Here is a 20,922-nt window from a genome sequence, read left to right on the forward strand (position 1 = left end):
CAGAACGAGTTGGGGGATTCCGAACCGACCGTTGCTGCTGCTGCCCACAGATCGTTAACTTCACGGACTTCCAGCGTCAACAGAAGACCGGCACAGCAACGACCGACCTTTCTGATGCTGCTGCTGCCTATGAGACTGGTTTGCGTCGTGGCCTGCTGTTGACGATGGCCAAAATCATCAGGTGCCGTGTTACTCTTCAACGAATGGCCACGATGCGTTCAGGGTGCACCTCGCAGTTAACACACAGCCACAGGGGAATGATGAACAATTACCTCTCTCAAGGCTCGGCACTTGCCCCGTCACACTGTAATATACGATATATAAAAGTGACTTGCCATAGATATCATCCTACCAGTTCAGATGTGCGTATGACACAGCTCTTGCTGCGCAAAGCTCGAGAACATTGCCAATACTCTAACAGCCGATTTAACCTTATTGGATGCGTATATCTGTAAATTGAAACTCCGACCAAATCCTTCCAACACCACCACCACAATCGTTTTCCACCTGAACAATCATGCAGCAGATGCCACCCTTGATGTAAACTTCTGTGGTAGCCCAGTACGCTATGACCCCACTAGAGGTTATCATGGACAGACTCCTGACCTTAAAGCCTCACATGAAGTAGATCTGTGAAGAGACCAAATCAAGAGTCGCCTTGCTACAGAAACCCGCAGCAACGAGCTGGGACGCCTCAGCTGCTGCCGCCCTCTCACCGATCCACTCAGTGGCAGAGTGAGCGCGCTCCAGCCTGCTCCGGGAGCTCGCACACAAAACTGCCAGATGCACAGCCAAATAGCGCCATGCGCACCGCAACACTGAGACCGACACCGATCCCCTAGCTCCCCTGTTCTGGTGAACATTCCGCCACCAAAAATCCGCAGAGACGTGAAAACTGCAAGGGAGGTTGACACGTGTTCTCTACACGTGTCAACTGTGTGACCTAAAGCCCGTGGTGGTGGTCAGCGGACGGTATTGAATCTGCTGCATCTGACAGAAGGAAGCGGGAGGTGCGAGAGGTCGTGAGCATTTATGGCATTGGCTGAATAATAATCGTGGCCTTGACTCGTGATGGCTCGTCAGTGAGTCATGCCCACATACAGGCTGCTGAGAAAATCCCAGAGTATGTTCTGGGTCCTCTTAAGCGGGGGTCATCGGCACGGAAATAGAAGTCTACCGTTTGACGTGTTTGCTTTCGACGATGTTTGTGGTCACAGCTCAGTGAAAAATGCAGAAGTACAAGGCACTTCCTGTCAAACTATCGGGTGACTAACAACAGCTGGATGATAAAACGCCACGCGCAGTCTACGTATTGCATGCGCGTGCCTGGGGTTTGCTCATCAATTCGATTGATGAAACGTTCGAATAAGTCCAAAATTATGTTTTTGTACCGACGTGTTTGAGGTTTGAGAGCTCGAGGGGGGGATGCTGCATGTCGTGACTTGGGTTGAACTCCGATCGAATGAGATGCCATCGGTTTTTTGTTATTCCCGTCCTCGCCCCAAAAGAGGAAGTTTGAATGGCACGGGGAGGGGTGAGGGGGGTGAAAATTATTCCTTTTACAGAACCAGTCGTAAAACCAGCTTTAAAAAAACACAAAACGACACAGACAGACGGACCGCACTCCTCAAGTGCACACGGACAGTGCCGTCTCTCTGCGAGTGTGATCTCCGGAATCGCACCAAACCAGCGAGAACCACGAGACAAGAGAGAGAGAGCGCGAGAGAGAGAGCGGTGGCGTAGGGCGAATCCATCCTCCTGTCAGCGCGCGGAGCGACGTGGCTGCGGTTGAGTGTCACCTCGGAAATATCACAAGACGAGCGAAAAAACACAAGAGACAACACCTCTGCGGCTTGTGGGATAGAACTTGCGAGAGCGAGCGAGCCAGCGGGGCAGGGGGGGGTGAAGGTCTTTGGTGAAATCCTCCCTATCCTGCCCTTCAAGCGACGCGACCGCTGGGGTGGCCGCGGTCGAGCAAGCGGGCGACGCGTCAGTTGGCGTTGACGCAGCCGGCCGCAACGCGGTGGCGATGGAGCCGTGCGGCGTGCGCTACCAGTACAGCGTGATCGTGCTGGGCGACGCCACGGTGGGCAAGACCGCGCTGCTGCGCCGCTTCGTGGAAGGCACGTACGGCGAGGAGAGCGATCCCACGGTCGGTGTCGACTTCTTCATCCGCACGCTGGCGCTGGGGCCGGACGCGGGGCGCAGGGTCAAGGTGCAGCTGTGGGACACGGCCGGCCAGGAGCGGTTCAGGTGCGCGCAGTGATCGGTCCGCTCGTGGTCTCGCGATGCGACGATCCACCCGGCACCGGCACGCGAGCGACCTGGTCGCTCCATCTTCGCGGTGAACGTCCAATCGTGGCGCTTTCCTCCTTTGGCCTCTGCTCAGTTGTTCTTTGCCCGTCAGCCATCGGCCCTTCTAGACGTTCGTCCTGCCCGAGGCAACTTCTATGAATAGTCAAAATCACCTCTTTAACCTGTGCGTGTGCTCTTCTTTCATTCTCTCGGTGAAATCCCAAACGTGCCGTCTCTCTTTGCACACGAGTGAGCTCATACACCCACGTACCAACACACTCACCTACTCACCCAGTACTCAGCCACTCGTTCACTCACTTAGTCACTCACCTTACCACTCACTCACACACTCACCCACATATGCACAGGCTCAACCTCTCACCCACTCACCAAACTACTCGCTCACCCACGCAGGTACCCACTATCACAAACAGACAACGCAAAAATCCCACTTTTAGTCTGAACAGACTGTTGGGGCAAATGCTGTTAGCGAGCACATATGAAGGCCAGCACGGCACACGAGGGGTTGGATGGCCAATACCACGCCCGACCGCCTTTGTCTTCCCAGTGGCGATGTTTACACACCACATAAGGTACTCATTTGAGGCTGAGTCGACCTAGGGGAGGCCCACTCACCTCACTACAGGTCACAACAATACACCCAGCCACTCACCCACTCACCTACCCATGCACTCCCCACTAACTCACCTACCCACTCACTCACCTACTCAGCCACTCACCACACTGCAGGCCGCATCACCTCTCTCTATCTTTCTACTTCTTCTCTCGCACTACTCCACCTTGGAATTTCCTCCTCCCATCGTCGTCTCCTTCCCCCCCCCCCAAGCTCTGACAACAGTGACCTTGCTCAATTCCATAAACGAATTCACCCTCATCCGTGAAGCATTCAACAGCCACTGTTTGCTTGCTGGATGCTGGGCGTTGGGCCTCAGGGTCTGTGCTCAGCAACCGTGATTACATTTGTAAGCTTTACGTTATTTTAAACATTTTACGGATAGGTGTTGGTGTCTCCCAGTGTATTGTGTTGGTCACTATGTAAACCCAGTGCGCTGTTGTTCTAGATCACTGAATACAAGTTTGCCTCTCTCACTTTGAATACCCAGGTCTCCCTGGATCTCATTTGACCGATAGATGTGTTTCCCCCTCTTTAATGGCGATTACAGTGACATCGGCACAATTTCCATATAAACCCCTGATTAAAAGTAAAACATTAATCAGGATTAGGATTTTGCCCCAGGTCTTTAACGTGTCACCACGACACATGGTAGAAAAACAACTAAATTACTGCCAATTGTTATATCACCTCCACCATCATCACCATCGGCCTTAACCAGTCCACTGCTGGATGACGACCTCTCCAATCTGCGATCACGCAATGCTATACTTTATACACGATCGAGGAAAGCGAATTACTACGTGGAAAGCGAATTGCCCGATGATGCTGGATATAATTACCAGCGAAACGTCGTACTCAAAAATTGTAAATGTTGTGGATTCACTCTTCAACAAACCGGTGGGCTAAAGTAGTGAACTATTTGTCTTTTGTCAACGTGACACTTTTTGCTGATTGGCCGTGTCGGGTGGTGGAGGGTTACGACACATTTATAAATAACGCGATCTAACCCAAAAACGTTTATTATGAATAAATTGCCCCCTTTCAATTCAGATGGTTTTCAAAGATCTCCGCGGGAGTGATCCGTGTGAGCTCAAAGCAAGTCCTCCCTTCACGTGGCTCCTATTAACGTCGTTTCACTGTAACGTCGCCGACGAATTTGAGAACGTGATTACATTTCGAACGCACCGATTGATTCGCTGCGGCGTTTTATCGAACAATTGAAAGAAAAGACCGCAGTCGCGGTGTGGGCAGCGTTACGCGATGACGCACAACGCCACGGCGACCCCGAGCGCGGCCCACAATCCTCAGTGTTGACAACATCGCCAACGCACCGTCACTCCTCAACATCCCTGCACGCCCCCCCCACACAAGGTCTCGATCTACCAATGGGTCCTCGTGTCAGATGAGTCGAGCTGACAGTTTTGAGTGTCGTTTCTCGGTGGCGCATCTGGGACAGAGTGCCAGCATTGGGGCACACCCTAGCCCTGGCTGCAGTGCTACTGCTGCTGCTCAGCGCCTCTGTTTAAGATCTCTCTGGAACAGAGTGTGTACATCATGGGCATTGACTCTGCCTGATACAGCGTACACAACTTATTTCGCTGCGAATTCTGATGGCGTGTATGTATGTAGAACTTATCTCGCTCCGTACGTAGCCAATGGCAGGTGCGGGGGAAGGACAACAAACTAAACACAAAACACTGTTCTGAAGAAACAAGTTTTAAATGTAGTATATTGATGTAGTGAGTGTATAGTAATGTAGTGTATAGTGTATAATGTAGTATATCGGATAGTGTAGTGTATAGTAGTGTATAGTATATGTATATTTAACTTCATTCGCACCGTACGTAGCGATCCGTGCCAATCGGAGGTGTTTCGGGGGAAGGACGAGCTTAACGAAAAAAGCATTCGTTTTTAATCCAGATTTAAAAGTGCATAGCTCCTAGGGGCTTTCTAATATCAGAAGGAAGAGCGTAAAATCTCGAAACGCAATCTCAGTCACCATATCTGGTGAGTATTATGTCTTTGCGTGTGTGATTTATTTTCAGAAGCGGAATATGCATTTATAATGGGGGAATCCGATAAGCTATAAAGCTATTTTTCACAAACGGCCAATTCCTGGGTGAAACCCGGGCAGGTCGCGACCTTAAATATACACGCACATCTATGGCCAGTGGTGTCACCAAAGACAAAGATCCCCGTATAGCCTTAACAGACTGTTGGGGCAAGTGCTGTCAGCAAGCACCTATAGAGGCTGGAAGGGCAAACAAAGTGGTGGTTGGCCAGTATCACGCCCGGCCGCCTTTGTCTCCATAGTGGCAATGTTTACACACACCGCACCAGGTACTCGTTTGAGGCTGAGTCGACCTAGACAAGGCTCGTGACCAGTTGAGATAATCGTCAGCGGTGTTGGTGACCGTGAGCGGGAATCGAACTCGGGACGCCGGGTTCGTGGTGCAGCGTGGCGCTAACCGCCGCACCGCTCCCCACCACGACCACGACCATCACCGCCGTCGCTTCCGTGGCGATGATGGATCCCGTTGTGGCCGTGCAGGTCGATCACCCGCTCCTACTACCAGGGAGCGGCCGGCGCCCTCCTCGTCTACGACGTCAGCCGGCGCCCGTCCTACTTGCACATCGCCGACTGGCTGGCCGAGGCCCGCATCCACGGGCCACCGAGCGGCATGGCCTTCGTGCTGGTGGCCCACAAGTGCGACCTGCAGGGCCAGGTGAGGGGGGGGGGGCATGGGGCAGGCGCGCCACCGCCACCCTGCTTACCACAGCAGCACGCTAACGTCACCACCACCTTCATCCCACAACCAGTATCCTCACTCCACTGCCACCCTAACTATCACCACCCTCACCCCACTTGCTCCAATCTCATCCAACCACCACCACACTCACCCAACCACTACCACCACCCTCACCTCACCACGCTTACCCCGCTACTCCCACTCTCACCCTACCACTACCAACACCACACTCACGGCACCACCACCACCACTCGCGCCCCACAATAGTCAAGGTCAGTGTCAAGAGGTCATCATCGTCTATGCCAGTGGTTCTCAACCGATATTGGCTGCTGTTGAATTTAGTTTCAACCGAATATCCACTTGCCTGACCCAACATGGTTCTGAGAACTACATTTATGAATAATGAACATCAATATTTGACCAATTTTCTATTTTGTGAGGTATCCCTAACTAACGAGTCACTGCAAGCGAATAAAATAAAAATCCACGGCCGCTCTGCGCGCGTGACGTGATGAGTTCGCACTCGCTGGTTCCTCTTGGAAACCCGCATTTTTACGATCAACGAGTTAATAAAGGTCGTATTATATCGGTCTAGGTTACCATATCGACTAAAATGTTATCGTAGTTATTTTATATTGGCTGATTGACACGTGACGATTCACCAATGACTCTCACGATATAATGTCACACATTTATAAAATACCGCACGTACTCCTCCCTCCCTGGGGCATTGCCACGTGGTACCCCCCAGAGGTCCGCGTACCCCCGGTTGAGAACCACTGCTCCATGCCACTGACGTTGCCACAGCTCGCCATCGCTTCCTTCCGTCGGACAGTTGGCGTCAACTTCCAGCTGTCTCCTTCAGTGTACCTCCCAGCATGCTCTTCTCTACGCTTCTATGCACACTTTTCGCATTTTGTTCAATGTGCCTTGTCAGTGCCCATATTTGAGCTCGATGTGCCAAAGGGAGTAACCCACACGGACGGGACACTGTCCTCTGTAGGCACACCGGTAGTCGGTATGCTACTTTTCATTAGCCCTTTAAATACTGGAATTATGAAACTTTTTGGATTAACAAAATTATTTTGATAACTGGAATATCTTTGACTTGACATCTGTGAAACAGAGCTTTATAGCTCATCGGACTCCTCCAGTATGAATAAATATTCTGATTCTGGTTGATTCTGATCTTATTCCTCTTCCTGGAATTTTCTGCACCCGTTCCTCTCGCGGAGCCAACACCGCCGCATTGACTCCACAGTCCTGAACTTCCTGGTGCACCGCTCTCAACCACCTCCCTCAGGGCCTGCCTCGCCCTCTCGCCGCCCTGCCGCTTCCATGTTCATCATGAGGCTTTCCTCCTCTTCCTCTCTGTAAGGCAAGAAACCCGAATCGATGTTCTCCCTCTCCACGCTCTCTGTAACAAAACCGGCCCGGAGGCTGAGCGCCACGGCGAGCGACTCACAATCAATCGGATGGTCGCGAGTTCAAATCTTCGTTGGGGGTCAACTCAGCCCAGCATCCCTTTGGGGCCGGTAAAATAGGAACCAGCTTGTGGAGAATGTAAACAATAGTGGTTATCCTATAGATGAGCTCAGAATCAGTATATTTATTTACCATGGAGAAATATGATGAGCAATGAATATTTTTTTCACAGTCGGGGCGGGTCAGACAGCTGACCGCTGCCACAGGAACGTCCAATTTCCACCACTGGCTGAAGCCTGTAAACGGGAGATGAGGACCACCTCAGCGCTCATTTGAGCAGGAAATCACTGATATTTGCTTTTAGAAGGGCACGGGGTCAATGATGACCCCTAAACAACTCGGAGGGTCCGTAGAGTAATGCTGACCATAGACGCGTGGGTACCAGCCACGCTGGTGCACACACTCGCACTCGTAGGAGTGTATAGTGTAGTGTATAGTGTAGTAGTGTATAGTGTAGTAGTGTATAGTAGTGTATAGTGTAGTAGTGCTGAAGTCCGTTGCCAGGAAATGGGAAAGGGAGGTGTGGACCGCCATTACTCAACACGCTGCTGCCGCCGTGACCCTCGCCAGGACAAGCGGAATGAGAAACGAACGAACGAATGATGTTATTTCTATCTTCGCGTGTCTCGCCCGCCAGCGCGCCGTGTCCCGCGAGGAGGGCGAGCGCTTCGCGAGCGCCCACGGCATGGCCTACGTGGAGGCGACGGCCCGGCGGGGTGTGGGCGTGGAGGAGGCCTTCGTGGAGCTCGTGACGGCGATTCACGCCCGCACCATCGCCCTCGAGGCCTCCTCCTCTCCGTCGTCCCTCCCGGCCAAGCTGCCGCCTGGCGTCAGGATCACCGAGCGGCCCGATTGCGCCTGGTCAACCTCCGGGCGCTCGTCCCGCAAGGCGGGACTCGGCTGCAGCTGCTGATGGCAGTGCCAGCGGGGGGGGGGGGGGGCCTTGGTCACGTGGTGGCCACCGAAAAATGCGGCCCGCGCCAGTGGAATAAACTATTAACTTTATTTTTATGTTACCAGGTAAGGCACCACTGAGCTATGTAGCTCTTTTTCAGAAGCGACCTGGCTAGCACAAATGATAGCTCAACGAAGTGGCTTATCATCATCACGTGGAAATGTATAACAGGGAAATACTCTAAACGCGTGGCGTTTATTCGAAATGTGCTGGGAAAAACCGGAGGACCCGGAGAAAAATCCAAGCGACCACTGGGTGAGAGACAGAGACACGCAAACTCCAAATATACCGCAGACATCAGGGTCGGGATCGAACCCGCGAATTCCTGTATACCTGGCGAGGTAGTTAACATCTTGCCGCCGTGGCGCCCCTGAAGCAATAACGTCGCGGCCGTGGGCCCTGGAGCAGCCGGTAACATGGAGCCCTCTGTCTAATGTCTATCCCGCCGCCGCCCTCGCCCTGCCGCAGCTCGGCACGTGGGCCTGCCCGACCGGTGAACCTCAGCGCAGTTGCACCGCCCGCATGCTCCAGAGCTACGCCGCCCTGGCCTTCGCAAAACAAAATAAACCTTGGTCGAGTTCAAGTTCAAGTTCATTTATTAGGTATAGCCCTGTGAGCCATTGGGTGCAACCGCAACAAACAAGAAACAAAAACATGAACAAGAAAACATCTTAAAGTGATTATGTGACTATGTGCAAACAGAAAATCCAAGAAAAGACAGCAAAATATTGCAGAAAAAGCACTGTACACCAACGCGGTACCAGGCAGAGTTCCCAATGTGGAAGCGAGAGGGTCGAATTCACGTGTTTGGGGAATGGGTCCTCGCGTCAGATGAGTCGAGCCGACAGTTTTGAGTGTCGTCTCTCGGTGGCGCATCTGGGACAGAGTGCCAGCATTGGGGCACACCCTACCCCTGGCTGCAGTGCTGCTGCTCAGCGCCTCTGCTCAATAGCTCTCTGGAGCAGTGGGTTCCATTGACATTAACTCTGCCTGGTACCGCGTACGCAACTTCTATCGCTGTGAATTCTGCTGGATTGTGTATGTATGCTGAACGTCTTCCGCGCCGTACGTAGCCAACCGCGCTAATCGGAGGTACTGCGGGGTAAGAACAACGAATCAAACACAAGACACAATTATCCTTGCACTTCGCCAACCTCACGCTCGGGTATAAAAGAAGCCCTCTTGTGGACCCTGTTCATGGCTTACGTTTCAGAAAACAATATGGCGTCCATTCTGGAAACTCTCTTCCCGTAGCCACCCGTGCTGTCTCCGCTTTGTTATTGTTCAAGGCCAAGCTCAAGACATTCCCTTTAATTTCCTCTGCCCTTGACTGCCTGCCTCCCCCCATTAAATAAACACGCGGCGTCTGTACGCGCATTGAGGTGTGGCCGCATTTAGACACTATATTAATTAACATTGTTTCGTGTTAAGAGTTAGAGGGCCAGATTTGTGTGATGGGGAATGTTTTTTTTGTCAGATATTTGGTGAAAATGTGATCGTTTCCCCGTCACTCAATGAGCTTTTGTCCTGGACGTGATATTCAACTGCATCCGATGGTGTGCATGGTATCACGGTAAACTGCATCTGGTGGTATAATGTCACCTAAGAACACGCACACTTTTAGAACAATCCCTCGTACGGAGTGCTGGGTGTGTGAGGTGAGGAGGGAATGCAGCTTGGTTCGGGTGAAAGGAGCTGTGGACCTGTCCACTCCCACCAATACCAACACAACCGCCATTCGCCACAAAGTGACGGCGACGTCACCAAGGCGCCTGTGCCAGGCCAGGTGCACTTTGAGGCGACCACGTGAAGTGTAGAAGGCTCGCTGACAGGAGGCCTCGGGGGCAGACCCAGCAAGTGCCATGGGTTGGCTGACTGAAATGACCGGTAGATGCGCCAGCTGCACCCACGACTGTGCCAACTTGCTCCGGCTCGCTCCGGCCCATTTCTACCCCTGTCGCTAATTAGGCATTTTTAAGAACACGCACACACACAGGTACACACACAGGTACACACACGTAAACACCCGTAAACACCCAGACACACACAAAGATCCCCCGTGTAGCCTTAACAGACTGTAGGGGCAAGTTCTGTTAGCGAGCACCTATAAAGGCCGGCACAGCACACGAGGGGGTGGGTGGCCAACACCACGCCCGGCCGCCTTTGCCTCCCTAGTGGTGATGTTTACACATCGCACCAGGTACTCATTTGAAGCTGAGTCGACCTAGGGGAGACCCAGGACCGGTTCAGATAATCGTCACTGGTGTTGACCGTGAGCGGGAATCGAACCCGGGTCGCCAGGTTCGTAGCGCAGCTCCCTAACCGTTACACACACCTACACACACCTACACACACCTACAAAGACAAAGACAAAGATCCCCCATATAGCCTTAATAGACTGTAGGGGCAAGTGCTGTTAACGAGCACCTATGAAGGCCGGAACGGTACACAAGGGGGTGGGTGGCCAGCACCACGCCCGACCGCCTTTGTCTCCCTAGTGTCAATGTTTACACTGCATCAGGTACTCATGTGAGGCTGAGTCGACCTAGGGGAGGCCCAGGACCGGTTCAGATAATCGTCACTGGTGTTGACCGTGAGCGGGAATCGAACCCGGGTCGCCAGGTTCATAGCGCAGCGCGCTAACCGCTATACTACCGCTCCCCATATACACACCTACACACACACGTACACACACACCTACACACACGTACACACACACCTACACACACACCTACACACACGTACACACACACCTACACACACACATCTACACACACACCTACACACACGTACACACACACCTACACACACACATATACACACACATCTACACACACACCTACACACACACATCTACACACACACCTACACACACATCTACACACACATCTACACACACGTACACACACACATACACACACACATCTACACACACACCTACACACACACACATCTACACATACATATACACACACGTACACACACACGTACACACACACATCTACACACACACGTACACACACGTACACACACACCTACACACACGTACACACACCTACACACACGTAAACACACACCTACACACACGTAAACACACACCTACACATACACACGTACACACACACCTACACACACGTACACCCACACGTAAACACGTACACACATTACTCTTTGGTTCTTTCGGTAAAGTCACAAAGTCACATTATTAGAAAGCGTCACGTGTAATCCATGCGTACGCATGATTTTTTCTTCCTCGTCTGTGAACGGTTGTGGACTTGGGTCAAACTGAATTTGAGCGACGGCACTATGCGAGGGTTTACGTCTGCGCTGGACAGACGTGGCACGTCGGAATCGTGGTGGAGGTCGTGGTGGAGACCATGGTGGAGGTCGTGGTGGAGACCGTGGTGGAGGTCGTGGTGGAGGTCGTGGTGGAGGTCGTGGTGGAGACCGTGGTGGAGGTCGTGGTGGAGGTCGTGGTGGAGGCCGAGTGATATTGAACGGTGCATTGACACTGGACCTGTTCCCACGAGACTGGCGATTATAGCTGAGCGATGTCCATCTCGCCATTTGTATAATCCAAACTGTGTAAATGTTGTGGATTTGCTCTCCGACACACCGGTGTGCTGTGCTAGTAACGAATTGGCATGTTCTGTTTACGTGACAACTCTTACTAATTAATTGTCTGTGTCGGATGGTAGCGGGTTTTACAACAAATTTATATTTACGCGACCTAACCCCCCAAAAAACCCTGTATTGTGGATAATCAAAACTAGATAACTTTATATACCAGATAGAGTACCTTCCAAGTTAAAGTTACGTTTTTTTTAATTCAAAATTTTAAATTCAAAGGTAAAGTATTGGGGTTGTTTTTATTTGTCTCGAAGGTTAATACCCTGCTATAAGAAGAGTCTATACTGTTTTGCTCAATTTTTTTGAATGATGTGTATTATACATTGTAAATAAAACATATAAGTGAAACTGTTGTTATATAAGTAGTTTATAACGAAGCGTTACATCTCTATTGGGAATCCTGAGCAAGGCTGTTTGCCCACTTTCAGTCAACCGTGGCGATAGTGGTTTAATTGGGATTTATCAGTGACACTATGGGACCAGCTACATCACACTCTTGTTCATTCTGTTTCGCTTAATCGGGACTCATCAGTTGCCCTGCGGCGCTGCTACATTACACTTGTGTTCGTACTGGTTTCGCTAACATTGGGATTCATCAGCTACACAGTAGCTCTCCTACATTACACTTGTGTTAATACTGGTTTCCCTCTCATTGATAATCATCAGTTACACCGTGGTTCTGATACATTACACTGGTGTTAATATTGGTCTCACTCTCATTGGGATTCATCAGTTATACTGTGGTCCTGCTACATCACATTTGTGTTAATATTGGTTTCGCACCCATCGAAACTCATCAGTTGCACTGTGGCCCTACTACATTACACGTGTGTTAATACTGGTCTCTGATTGAAACTCATCCGTTGCACTGTGGCCCTGCTACATCAAACTTGTGTTCATACTGGTTTCGCTATCAGTGAGATGCATCAGTTACACCGTGGCTCTGCTACATCACACATGTTAATACTGGGTTCGCTCTCATTGAGAATCATCAGTTACACCGTGGCTTTGCTACATTACACTTGTGTTAATACTGGTTTCCCTCTCATTGATAATCATCAGTTACACCGTGGTTCTGATACATTACACTTGTGTTAATATTGGTTTCGCTTTCATTGGGATTCATCAGTTACAATGTGGACCCTGCAACATCACACTTGTGTTCATACTGCAAAAAATCCGCAGATTACTTGCTGGATCTCTTCATTGTTTCGAAAACAAATATGAACTAAGATCTTCGCTCATTTACCAGCTTCGCATTCCTTATTGCCGTACAAATACTGGAGGAAGGGCTTTTGCTATAGATGCCCCCAGGGTCTGGAATGCTATCGCAAATAAACTCCAGCTTGGATCACTACCTACAAGACCATCACTCAAAACTGCTCTAGAGGAGTCGAACAACCCTAGCTGCCACTGCTATCCAGTGGCCTGAAATCAAATATATAAGTATAGATGACCAATGCGAGAAATGATCATGTATTTTGATTATATTGTGCTGCTACTACTATTGTTGCTCCTGCTATTATGGAATGACTCATGCAGCTAGCGAAGGATGCTAGGTTTAGTAATATATGTTATGTATGTCGCTATTGTAAACTTTCAATCACATTTCTCATGATCACTGTTACATTGTTTTTATAGCATCATTTTAGTAATTTCTAGAAAGGTTTAGTTTAGCTAGATTTTTTTTATGTAGTATAGAGTTATACTTAAAAATGTAATATACATTGTATTATGATTGTTATTGTGATCTAACATCAAAATGGGATTTTTTGCACATTTTTCTACGCAGCATAAACAAATTGTGCTTTTTCTGGAAGATTGTATTGTTTTTGTAGGGGATGTTTCAATTTGCGAATAGTAAATGTTTAATATATCTTGTAATTTTATTCTTTGTTGCGGTTGCACCCGAATGAAGAGCCGAATGGCTCACAGGGTTATTCCAAATAAATGAAACTGAACTGGTTTCGCTCCCATCAGAACTCATCAGTTACACTGTGGCCCTGATACATGACGCATGTGTTAATATTGGTTTATATTTAATTGGGATTCATCAGTTACACCGTGGGCCCTGCTACACCACACGCGTGTCAACATCGGTCTCAACCCCATCGGAACTCATCAGTCGCTCCGTGGCCCCCGTGAATCCCGAGTTCTCGCGAGACTTCCCCCCCTCCCACCACCCCCACCGCGCTCTCGCGAGACTCGGCCGGCAGACATGGCGGCTCCGAATATGCTGAAGGTAAGCAAGCGAGTCGTCGCCGCGGCGGTAGATGGCGAGGGAGGGGGAAGCTCGCGGCGAACGGATCGCGGCCCCCCCCGGCGAACGCAGCCGGGGTGGTGGGGCTCGAGCTGCACCGAGAGCTCCGTTGGGAACGATTCTTCGAGCGACGCGGGCGGGACGCGGCGGTCAATCGGCGGGCTTTGCTTGTTCGAACTAGTCGAGCCCGCGCGCGTCCCGGGCGCTAGGCCGCCATTGGCCGAACGTTGAAATGTGTTGGTTTTTGTAAATGATCCTGAGGTGTTTGAAAGTAAAAAAAAAACTAATTTGCGTGATTGCGAGTATCGGAGCTCGCCGTTGGTGTTAGAGATCGAGCGCGTGCGCGCGGTGCCCGCTGCTTTGAAGAGGCGGAGAGGTTTCATTTGTTGTTGTTGTGGTCGTGATTTAGTCGTGACGTTACTTGAGTTGTATTGCGTAACGATTATACGAATAATAACTGAAATAGGTCACACAGTGGCCGTACTGCATCACACTAGTCTTGCTCTCATCGGGACTCATCAGTCACACCATGACCCTACTGCATCACACTTGTACTCACACTCGTCTTGCTATCATCAGGACTCATCAGTCACACCGTGGCTCTACTCATCAGTCACACCGTGGCCCTACTCATCAGTCACACCGTGGCCCTACTCATCAGTCACACCGTGGCCCTACTCATCAGGCACACCGTGGCCCTACTCATCAGTCACACCGTGGCCCTACTCATCAGTCACACCGTGGCCCTCCTGAACCACACTTGTGCTCACACTAGTCTTCCTCTCACCAGGACTCATCAGTCACACCGTGGCCCTACTGCACCACACTTGTGCTCACACTACTAGTCTTCCTCTCATCGGGACTCATCAGTCACACCATGACCCTACTGCATCACACTTGTGTTCACACTCGTCTTGCTCTCATCGGGACTCATCAGTCACACCATGACCCTACTGCATCACACTTGCAGGACAGCCTCACTGAGCCTCGAGGCTCTCTTATGGGAGTCGATTCCTGCGGTCCTTTACATTAAACAAGCTCGAGGCAGCGTTGTCCATCCTGCAGCTCTTGCGAATAGCCTCGGACGCCTCACCCCTGTTTTTCCGGCCTCCCTTTGCAAACACATCGCGAGGGCACACGCTGCACGCGCCTGCTGATGGACGCGATGATCGAAGGGTGGGGGTGCGCTCTGCGTTCGAGAGACGGGCGCGTGCACCACCTCCAGCTGTTACTTGTCGTCACGCGTATTCTTGCTATCGACCTCAACAACGAATCTCGCCTAGATTTTGAAGAACGCTGGGGAAACCGAGTGGTGCAACACGAGACGACAATAATAATAAATACCTCAATCGAGACCCAAACATCGCTGGCTTTGACATTCGTCGAAGACACCGGTGTGACCATCAATCGCAATCATAACATCAACTAGCCAATGCACACATCTTCGTAATTTGGATATTAAAGACAAAAGCCATCGTAGTGCGACTGTGTCCATGCAACCCAAACTATGGACCATGAAGTAAACCACCGTAGTCTGCGCTCCTTTGATGGAGGAACAGCAAAACGACACAAACTCTCTCCTGAAGCCCTCTCGTGGCGAGCAGACCTCGATGTTGGCATTTAGCTTCTGAACATGTTATAATACTGCCTTCATTTTATATAGCATCATTCATACTGATAGCATCCCACAACGCATGTTGCCATGCACAAGAATACAAGATAATTTGGATTTGGACTGAAATTGGTGGACACGGAGATTCGTAGCATTGTGGGTCACTAGTACTAGAGTGCGTGGAACTCCGCTTCAAGGGAATTTACTTTTTTAACTTGAAGCAGGAATCGCAAGAGGAGGGAATCGCGTAATGGTTTTTATTTTAATACGACTGGCACACACACATTGCAATTTTGACCAATTGATTTTTTAATGAGCGATTTTCACGCATCAGGAAATCAGAATGCTCAGAGGAAACGCACCACTCGTTTGATCGAATGATGCTAAAATATTCTCCCACTCTTGGGTTCACAAAGCCACTTGCTGTGCTGTCATCCCCTGGCTGCTGAACAGTTTTGAGAGGGATTGAGAGTTTAAATAAATCTCACATTAACACACAAACCTTCGTCTTCAAAGTGCTGAGTTGTAGGTGGTGGGTGTAATTTGTCTGTTTATGCTCATATGACAACTATTTGTATTTGGCCAGATAAGGCCCACTGAGCTATATATCTCTTTTTTTAGAAGATACCAGGCCACAAATGATAGCTCAACGAAGTGGCTTCTGGGGAAATGTATAGCAGCCAAATACTCTAAACGTATGATGTTGATTTTAAATGTGGAGGGGAAAACCGGAGGACCCGGAGAAAAATCCACGCGACCGCGGAGAGAGAGAGAAAGACATGCAAACTCCAAATATACAGCAGGCGTAGGGGCGGGATCGAACCCACAACCTGCATACCAGGCGAGGGAGTTAACATCTCGCCACAAACCGGGGCCCAATGGTAGCCCAGAGCCAACTGATTGGAATTCCACATTCTTGTGGTGGAGTAAGATTCTCAACAGAATTATCACTCAAGGCGTTCTGTACATTCCTGACTTTATTAGCCCTAGTCCGGTGGCACTGTGATCGATGCTCGAATTCATGTTGTGAGATCACACCTCAGGTGGGGTTGACTCAACTAATCATTATCCTATAAATACACTTGGATCATGACAAGAATGTGGAATTACCACCACTTGGTGCCACCAGTGGAAAGCATAGCTCCATATAGACACATTGACACATGTAAAAGTGTCATGGTAATAAAATTTGATTAATTTGATCTATTGATTATTTTATGCAAGGAATGCACATGCCCAAACAGTTGTTGGGCGATCCTCTTATAAATTGGTGGCCTGAGCTAGCGTTGTCATATTCCGCTTTCCCATGAAGGGAGCCTGTCGCATCCATAGGGCAACTACTGCAGACTTCCAATGAAGTTGTACTCATTTGATCAAATCTCAGAGACATGATGTTAGGCTGAGTGAACCCCAAACTGGGATTTTAACTTGAGACCTTATTATCCGAGCACTTTAACCAAAGTGCCACCCGGACTGCCTGCCAAGTTATAATCATCCTCAGCCCTGATCAATCTACTACTGGATGAAGGCATTCCCATGCTTCTGCAATCTCACAGACCTGCATACCTGGCAACCCCTTATCAGTGCCTACCTTATTACAGACCAATTCAGACCTGATTGAGGTCGGCAACCTGCGGCTCCGGAGCTGCATGCTGCTCTTTAAGGACTGCTTCTTAACGTTATTCGCATGCATTGTAGCTTTTGACTTATTGATGTTTTTTATACCGAATTTGATAAAATGTGTATTTTTGTTTATTTGGTTGCCGACCCACGATGTATAGCACCTATACCTGAGCTGATTCTGTCACTGCATCCATGCAATGGACATCCTTATCATGCACGTTCCCTCCCTTGGTTGCTGCTCTGACGTTAAGTCCTGATCTCCGGCCATCGTACCTTGCAAGGACACGTTTTGTCCAAGCCCACTTTTCTTAACATTCAATATGACATCTCTCTCATTTGTGTATGTTCTGTAATCCACGCATTACTTTTTTGTGCATCCTCAGTGCAATGCAGATGCGGTATGCACCTCTGCTTGCTTCTTTGCGCACTTATCCAAGCTAAAAGTAAACTAAACTGTTTTTATTTTACCAGGTGAAACCCACTGAGCTATGTAGCTCTTTTTCAGAAGCAACCTGGCCGCAAATGATAGCTCATCGAAGTGACATCACTTGGACATTTATAGCAGCCAATACTCAAAACTGTTGTTGCATTGGCTGTTGTATGAGTCGTGTGTGTGTGTTTTTGTGTGTGGGGCAGGACAAGGGCTCCTTGCAGTTCGAGGACAAATGGGACGTGATGCGTCCTATCGTGCTGCGGCTGCTGCGACAGGAGGCTGTGACGCGGCAGCAGTGGCAGGACCTCTTCATGTGAGTGGCGTCGCTGTGAGCACGAACACTGGGCCAGGGAACCAATAAGTAAAAGGGGCCTTGGTAAAGGGCCGGAGGTTGGGTTCCCTTCAGTTAGTTTGGTTGTTCTTCCCCCGCACCTCCGATTAGCACGGTTGGTTACGTACGGTGACGAAAGAAGTTCAACATGCATACTCGCTCATTTCGCATCCATCATATCAACTTAGATCAATGACGACGATTTGTCGTTGGGGGGGGGCGGGGGCAGAGGCCCACCGCACATGGTCAGGATTGGTGCTTAACTCATCAGCTGTGCACGCCTCCTCTACCAGCCGAGACTGGAGCAGACGAGCAAGGCATCGTCTGACTTTCGCCGCAGACGTAGCTCATGTTCTGGGCCTCCACGAGATGGTCCCCACTAGCTGAGATTTGCATTGCAGCGGTTGACACCTGTGCGGGGGCGGTTGAGGCATCGCCGTTTGTTGTTTTGTATCGCACAAAATAATAATTGTTAGCCTCATTGTGTGTGTGCGCGCGTGCGTGTTTGGTTGTATATGTGTGTGTTTGGGGAGCGGTAGTGTAGCGGTTAGCGCGCTGCGCTACGAACCTGGCGACCCCAGTTCGATTACCGCTCACAACACCAGTGACGATTATCTGAACCGGTCCTGAGCCTCCCCTAGGTCGACTTAGCCTCAAATGAGTACCCGGTGAGGTGTGTAAACATCGCCACTATGGAAACAAAGGCGGCCGGGCGTGGTGCTGATCACCCACCCCCCGCGTGCCGTTCCGGCCTTGAGAAGTGCTCGCTAACAACCCTTGCCCCAACAGTCTGTTCAGGCTATACGGGAGATCTTTGTCTCTGTGGCTGTTCTGTTTGTATGTAATGTACATGTGTGTGAACTCACGCTCTGTGTGTACATGTTTGGTTGTATGTATGTATGTGTGGCTGTGCTGTGTGTATGTATGTACATGTGTGTGAACCCATGCTTTGTGTGTGTGGCTGTATACGTGTGTGTGGCCGTGCTGTGTCCTCACAGGGACGTGCACGCTGTATGTCTGTGGGACGACAAGGGCCCCTCCAAGGTCTACCAAGCGCTCAAGGAGGACATACTGGACTTCATCCGGCAAGCCCAGGCCGTAAGCGCTAAGCGTTTGTGTCGGCAGCATGGCTCCCAGGTCTCCCACGTGAGGGATGCCACATCTGACATCATCGTCATTGCTGTCTCCAGCGTGAGCATCATTATCATTGGCAGCAGCAGTAGCGGTATTATTGTCATCAGCATAAGAAACGTTATCACAGTCGTATCAGCTTCATCACCATCAGTATATACAGCAGTAGCAGAATCATCATCATCATCATCAGCAGCAGCAGCAGCACCATCAACATCACCATATATCTCAGCATCAATGTCATCAGCAGTAGCATCAGCATCCCTCCGGGGTTTACAGGATTCAATTTTCATTTCCGTGAGTCATGTAATCGACATTCGAAACCAGATACATTTTAACAACGGCCGAACCAATCGACTCGCGCGAACGTTCCTCATGCACAGGGCACGCTCCAGCGTGAACCATCAATGGCGCCACCTTTGGGCATCAACAGCAGACATCATGGGACGTGCGGTCCGACTCGCACACACAGGGCTGGATTTAATTTGACGGTCAGAGATTTAGATGCCTGTGGCAAACCAAGATTCAGACTTTTTTTTTTTATCGTTTTGTTTCCCACGCGATTATTATCGATAACGCCAAAAGAAAAAATCCGCGACAGGACGAGCACCACCTAGTGTGAGATCCACGCTTGCTGCCGTTGTTTGGAGAACTGGGTCCCCCCGTCCGCTGTAACACCGCCGTGGCGTTTCCACCGCTCGGCGGCGTCGCTGACCGTCGCTCGACCCACGCGCGGAGGTGCCGGTCGAGCGACTTGGTGTGTGTGGTGGACCATCTTTCCGAAGACGGTACTGGCCAGCGTGGAAGAGCAGACCGAATACCCGCTGCAGGAGCTCTATTAAGAGCAACCTCTAGTGGAGGCCCTTATTGCCAGCAGTGGCGTTAGCAAGAAATTGCAGGGCTGCAGCTTTATCTTTGCGAGAACGTTGATGACTGCATCAGTTTCTTATGCAATTTGAACTTATTTACTTAAATTACTTTTACTGACTTGCTTACCTTTCCTATACTTTACACTCCTCTATAGTTATTTGCATTGTTGTTGTTGTCACTTTCTGACCCCTGCCTACTGGACATCTGCGAAAAAGAGCTTCATAGCTCATCGGATTTCTCCAGTCGAAACGAGTTTGATTCTGGGTGATGCTCGTTGCTCTCCGCCCACAGCGCGTGCTCAGCCACCAGGATGACTCAGCACTGCTCAAGGCCTACATTGGGGAGTGGCGCAAGTTCTTCACGCAGTGCGACATCCTGCCCAAGCCCTTCTGCCAGCTGGAGGCGGCGCTGCTGGGCAAGCAGAGCACGGCTCGCAAGGCGAGCACCGAGGACAGCCTCGTGCGCAAGGTGCGTGTCCCCCACCCAACCCCCTTTCCCCGCTACCCCCCTACGGGGGCCCTCCCCTTCTGTCACCCCCTCGCGATTGGTCGACGCTCATGCTTGGTCGAGTTGTTTCGTGGCCGCGTGGTATTTCGTTAATTTAAATTCGGCTCTTGAATCGCCGATGTGTGTGGTGGTTCGTGATTCTTGAGTTGATTGAGTTGGATTTGTCATTGTAACACGTAAGCCTTCTCGATTTGTGATAAGAATATGATAATGGTTTACTTTCGCCTGTGAACTAAGCACACCGAGTGTAACTGATTTATTTCGATAAAGATAGGTAAGAAGGGGTTATCCTGCTGGATTGTGCTTTGATGGGTGATCATCGTTCACAAAATGGGTGTTATAGGTTGCTCGGGGATAAGTTGTCAGCAGAGGGCAGTGCAGCAAAATCCATTATACTGTACTA

The 20,922-nt window shown here is 50.2% G+C and overlaps 2 protein-coding genes across 2 annotated transcripts in view; both read left to right on the top strand.

Moving 5' to 3' along the window:
- Positions 1–1,294: 1,294 nt before the first annotated feature.
- Positions 1,295–13,718, top strand: LOC144734179 (ras-related protein Rab-39B-like). Its single transcript, XM_078616257.1, has 3 exons — positions 1,295–2,253; positions 5,484–5,658; positions 7,805–13,718. Exons 1-3 carry the CDS (start codon positions 2,030–2,032, stop codon positions 8,078–8,080), a joined length of 675 nt encoding a protein of 224 aa, XP_078472383.1. The 5' UTR covers positions 1,295–2,029; the 3' UTR covers positions 8,081–13,718.
- Positions 13,719–13,859: 141 nt separating this feature from the next.
- CUL5 (cullin 5) overlaps positions 13,860–20,922 on the top strand; it is a 28,170-nt gene continuing 21,107 nt past the window's right edge. The window contains exons 1-4 of the mRNA XM_078616256.1: positions 13,860–13,994; positions 17,884–17,993; positions 19,010–19,109; positions 20,304–20,480. Of these exons, the coding sequence (XP_078472382.1) occupies positions 13,971–13,994; positions 17,884–17,993; positions 19,010–19,109; positions 20,304–20,480 (411 nt within the window). The 5' untranslated portion in view covers positions 13,860–13,970. The remainder of the gene's footprint in view (positions 13,995–17,883; positions 17,994–19,009; positions 19,110–20,303; positions 20,481–20,922) is intronic.

The sequence above is a fragment of the Lampetra planeri genome, chromosome 50 (genome assembly GCF_965212315.1).
Source record: "Lampetra planeri chromosome 50, kcLamPlan1.2.h2, whole genome shotgun sequence".
Classification (NCBI taxonomy): domain Eukaryota; kingdom Metazoa; phylum Chordata; class Hyperoartia; order Petromyzontiformes; family Petromyzontidae; genus Lampetra; species Lampetra planeri.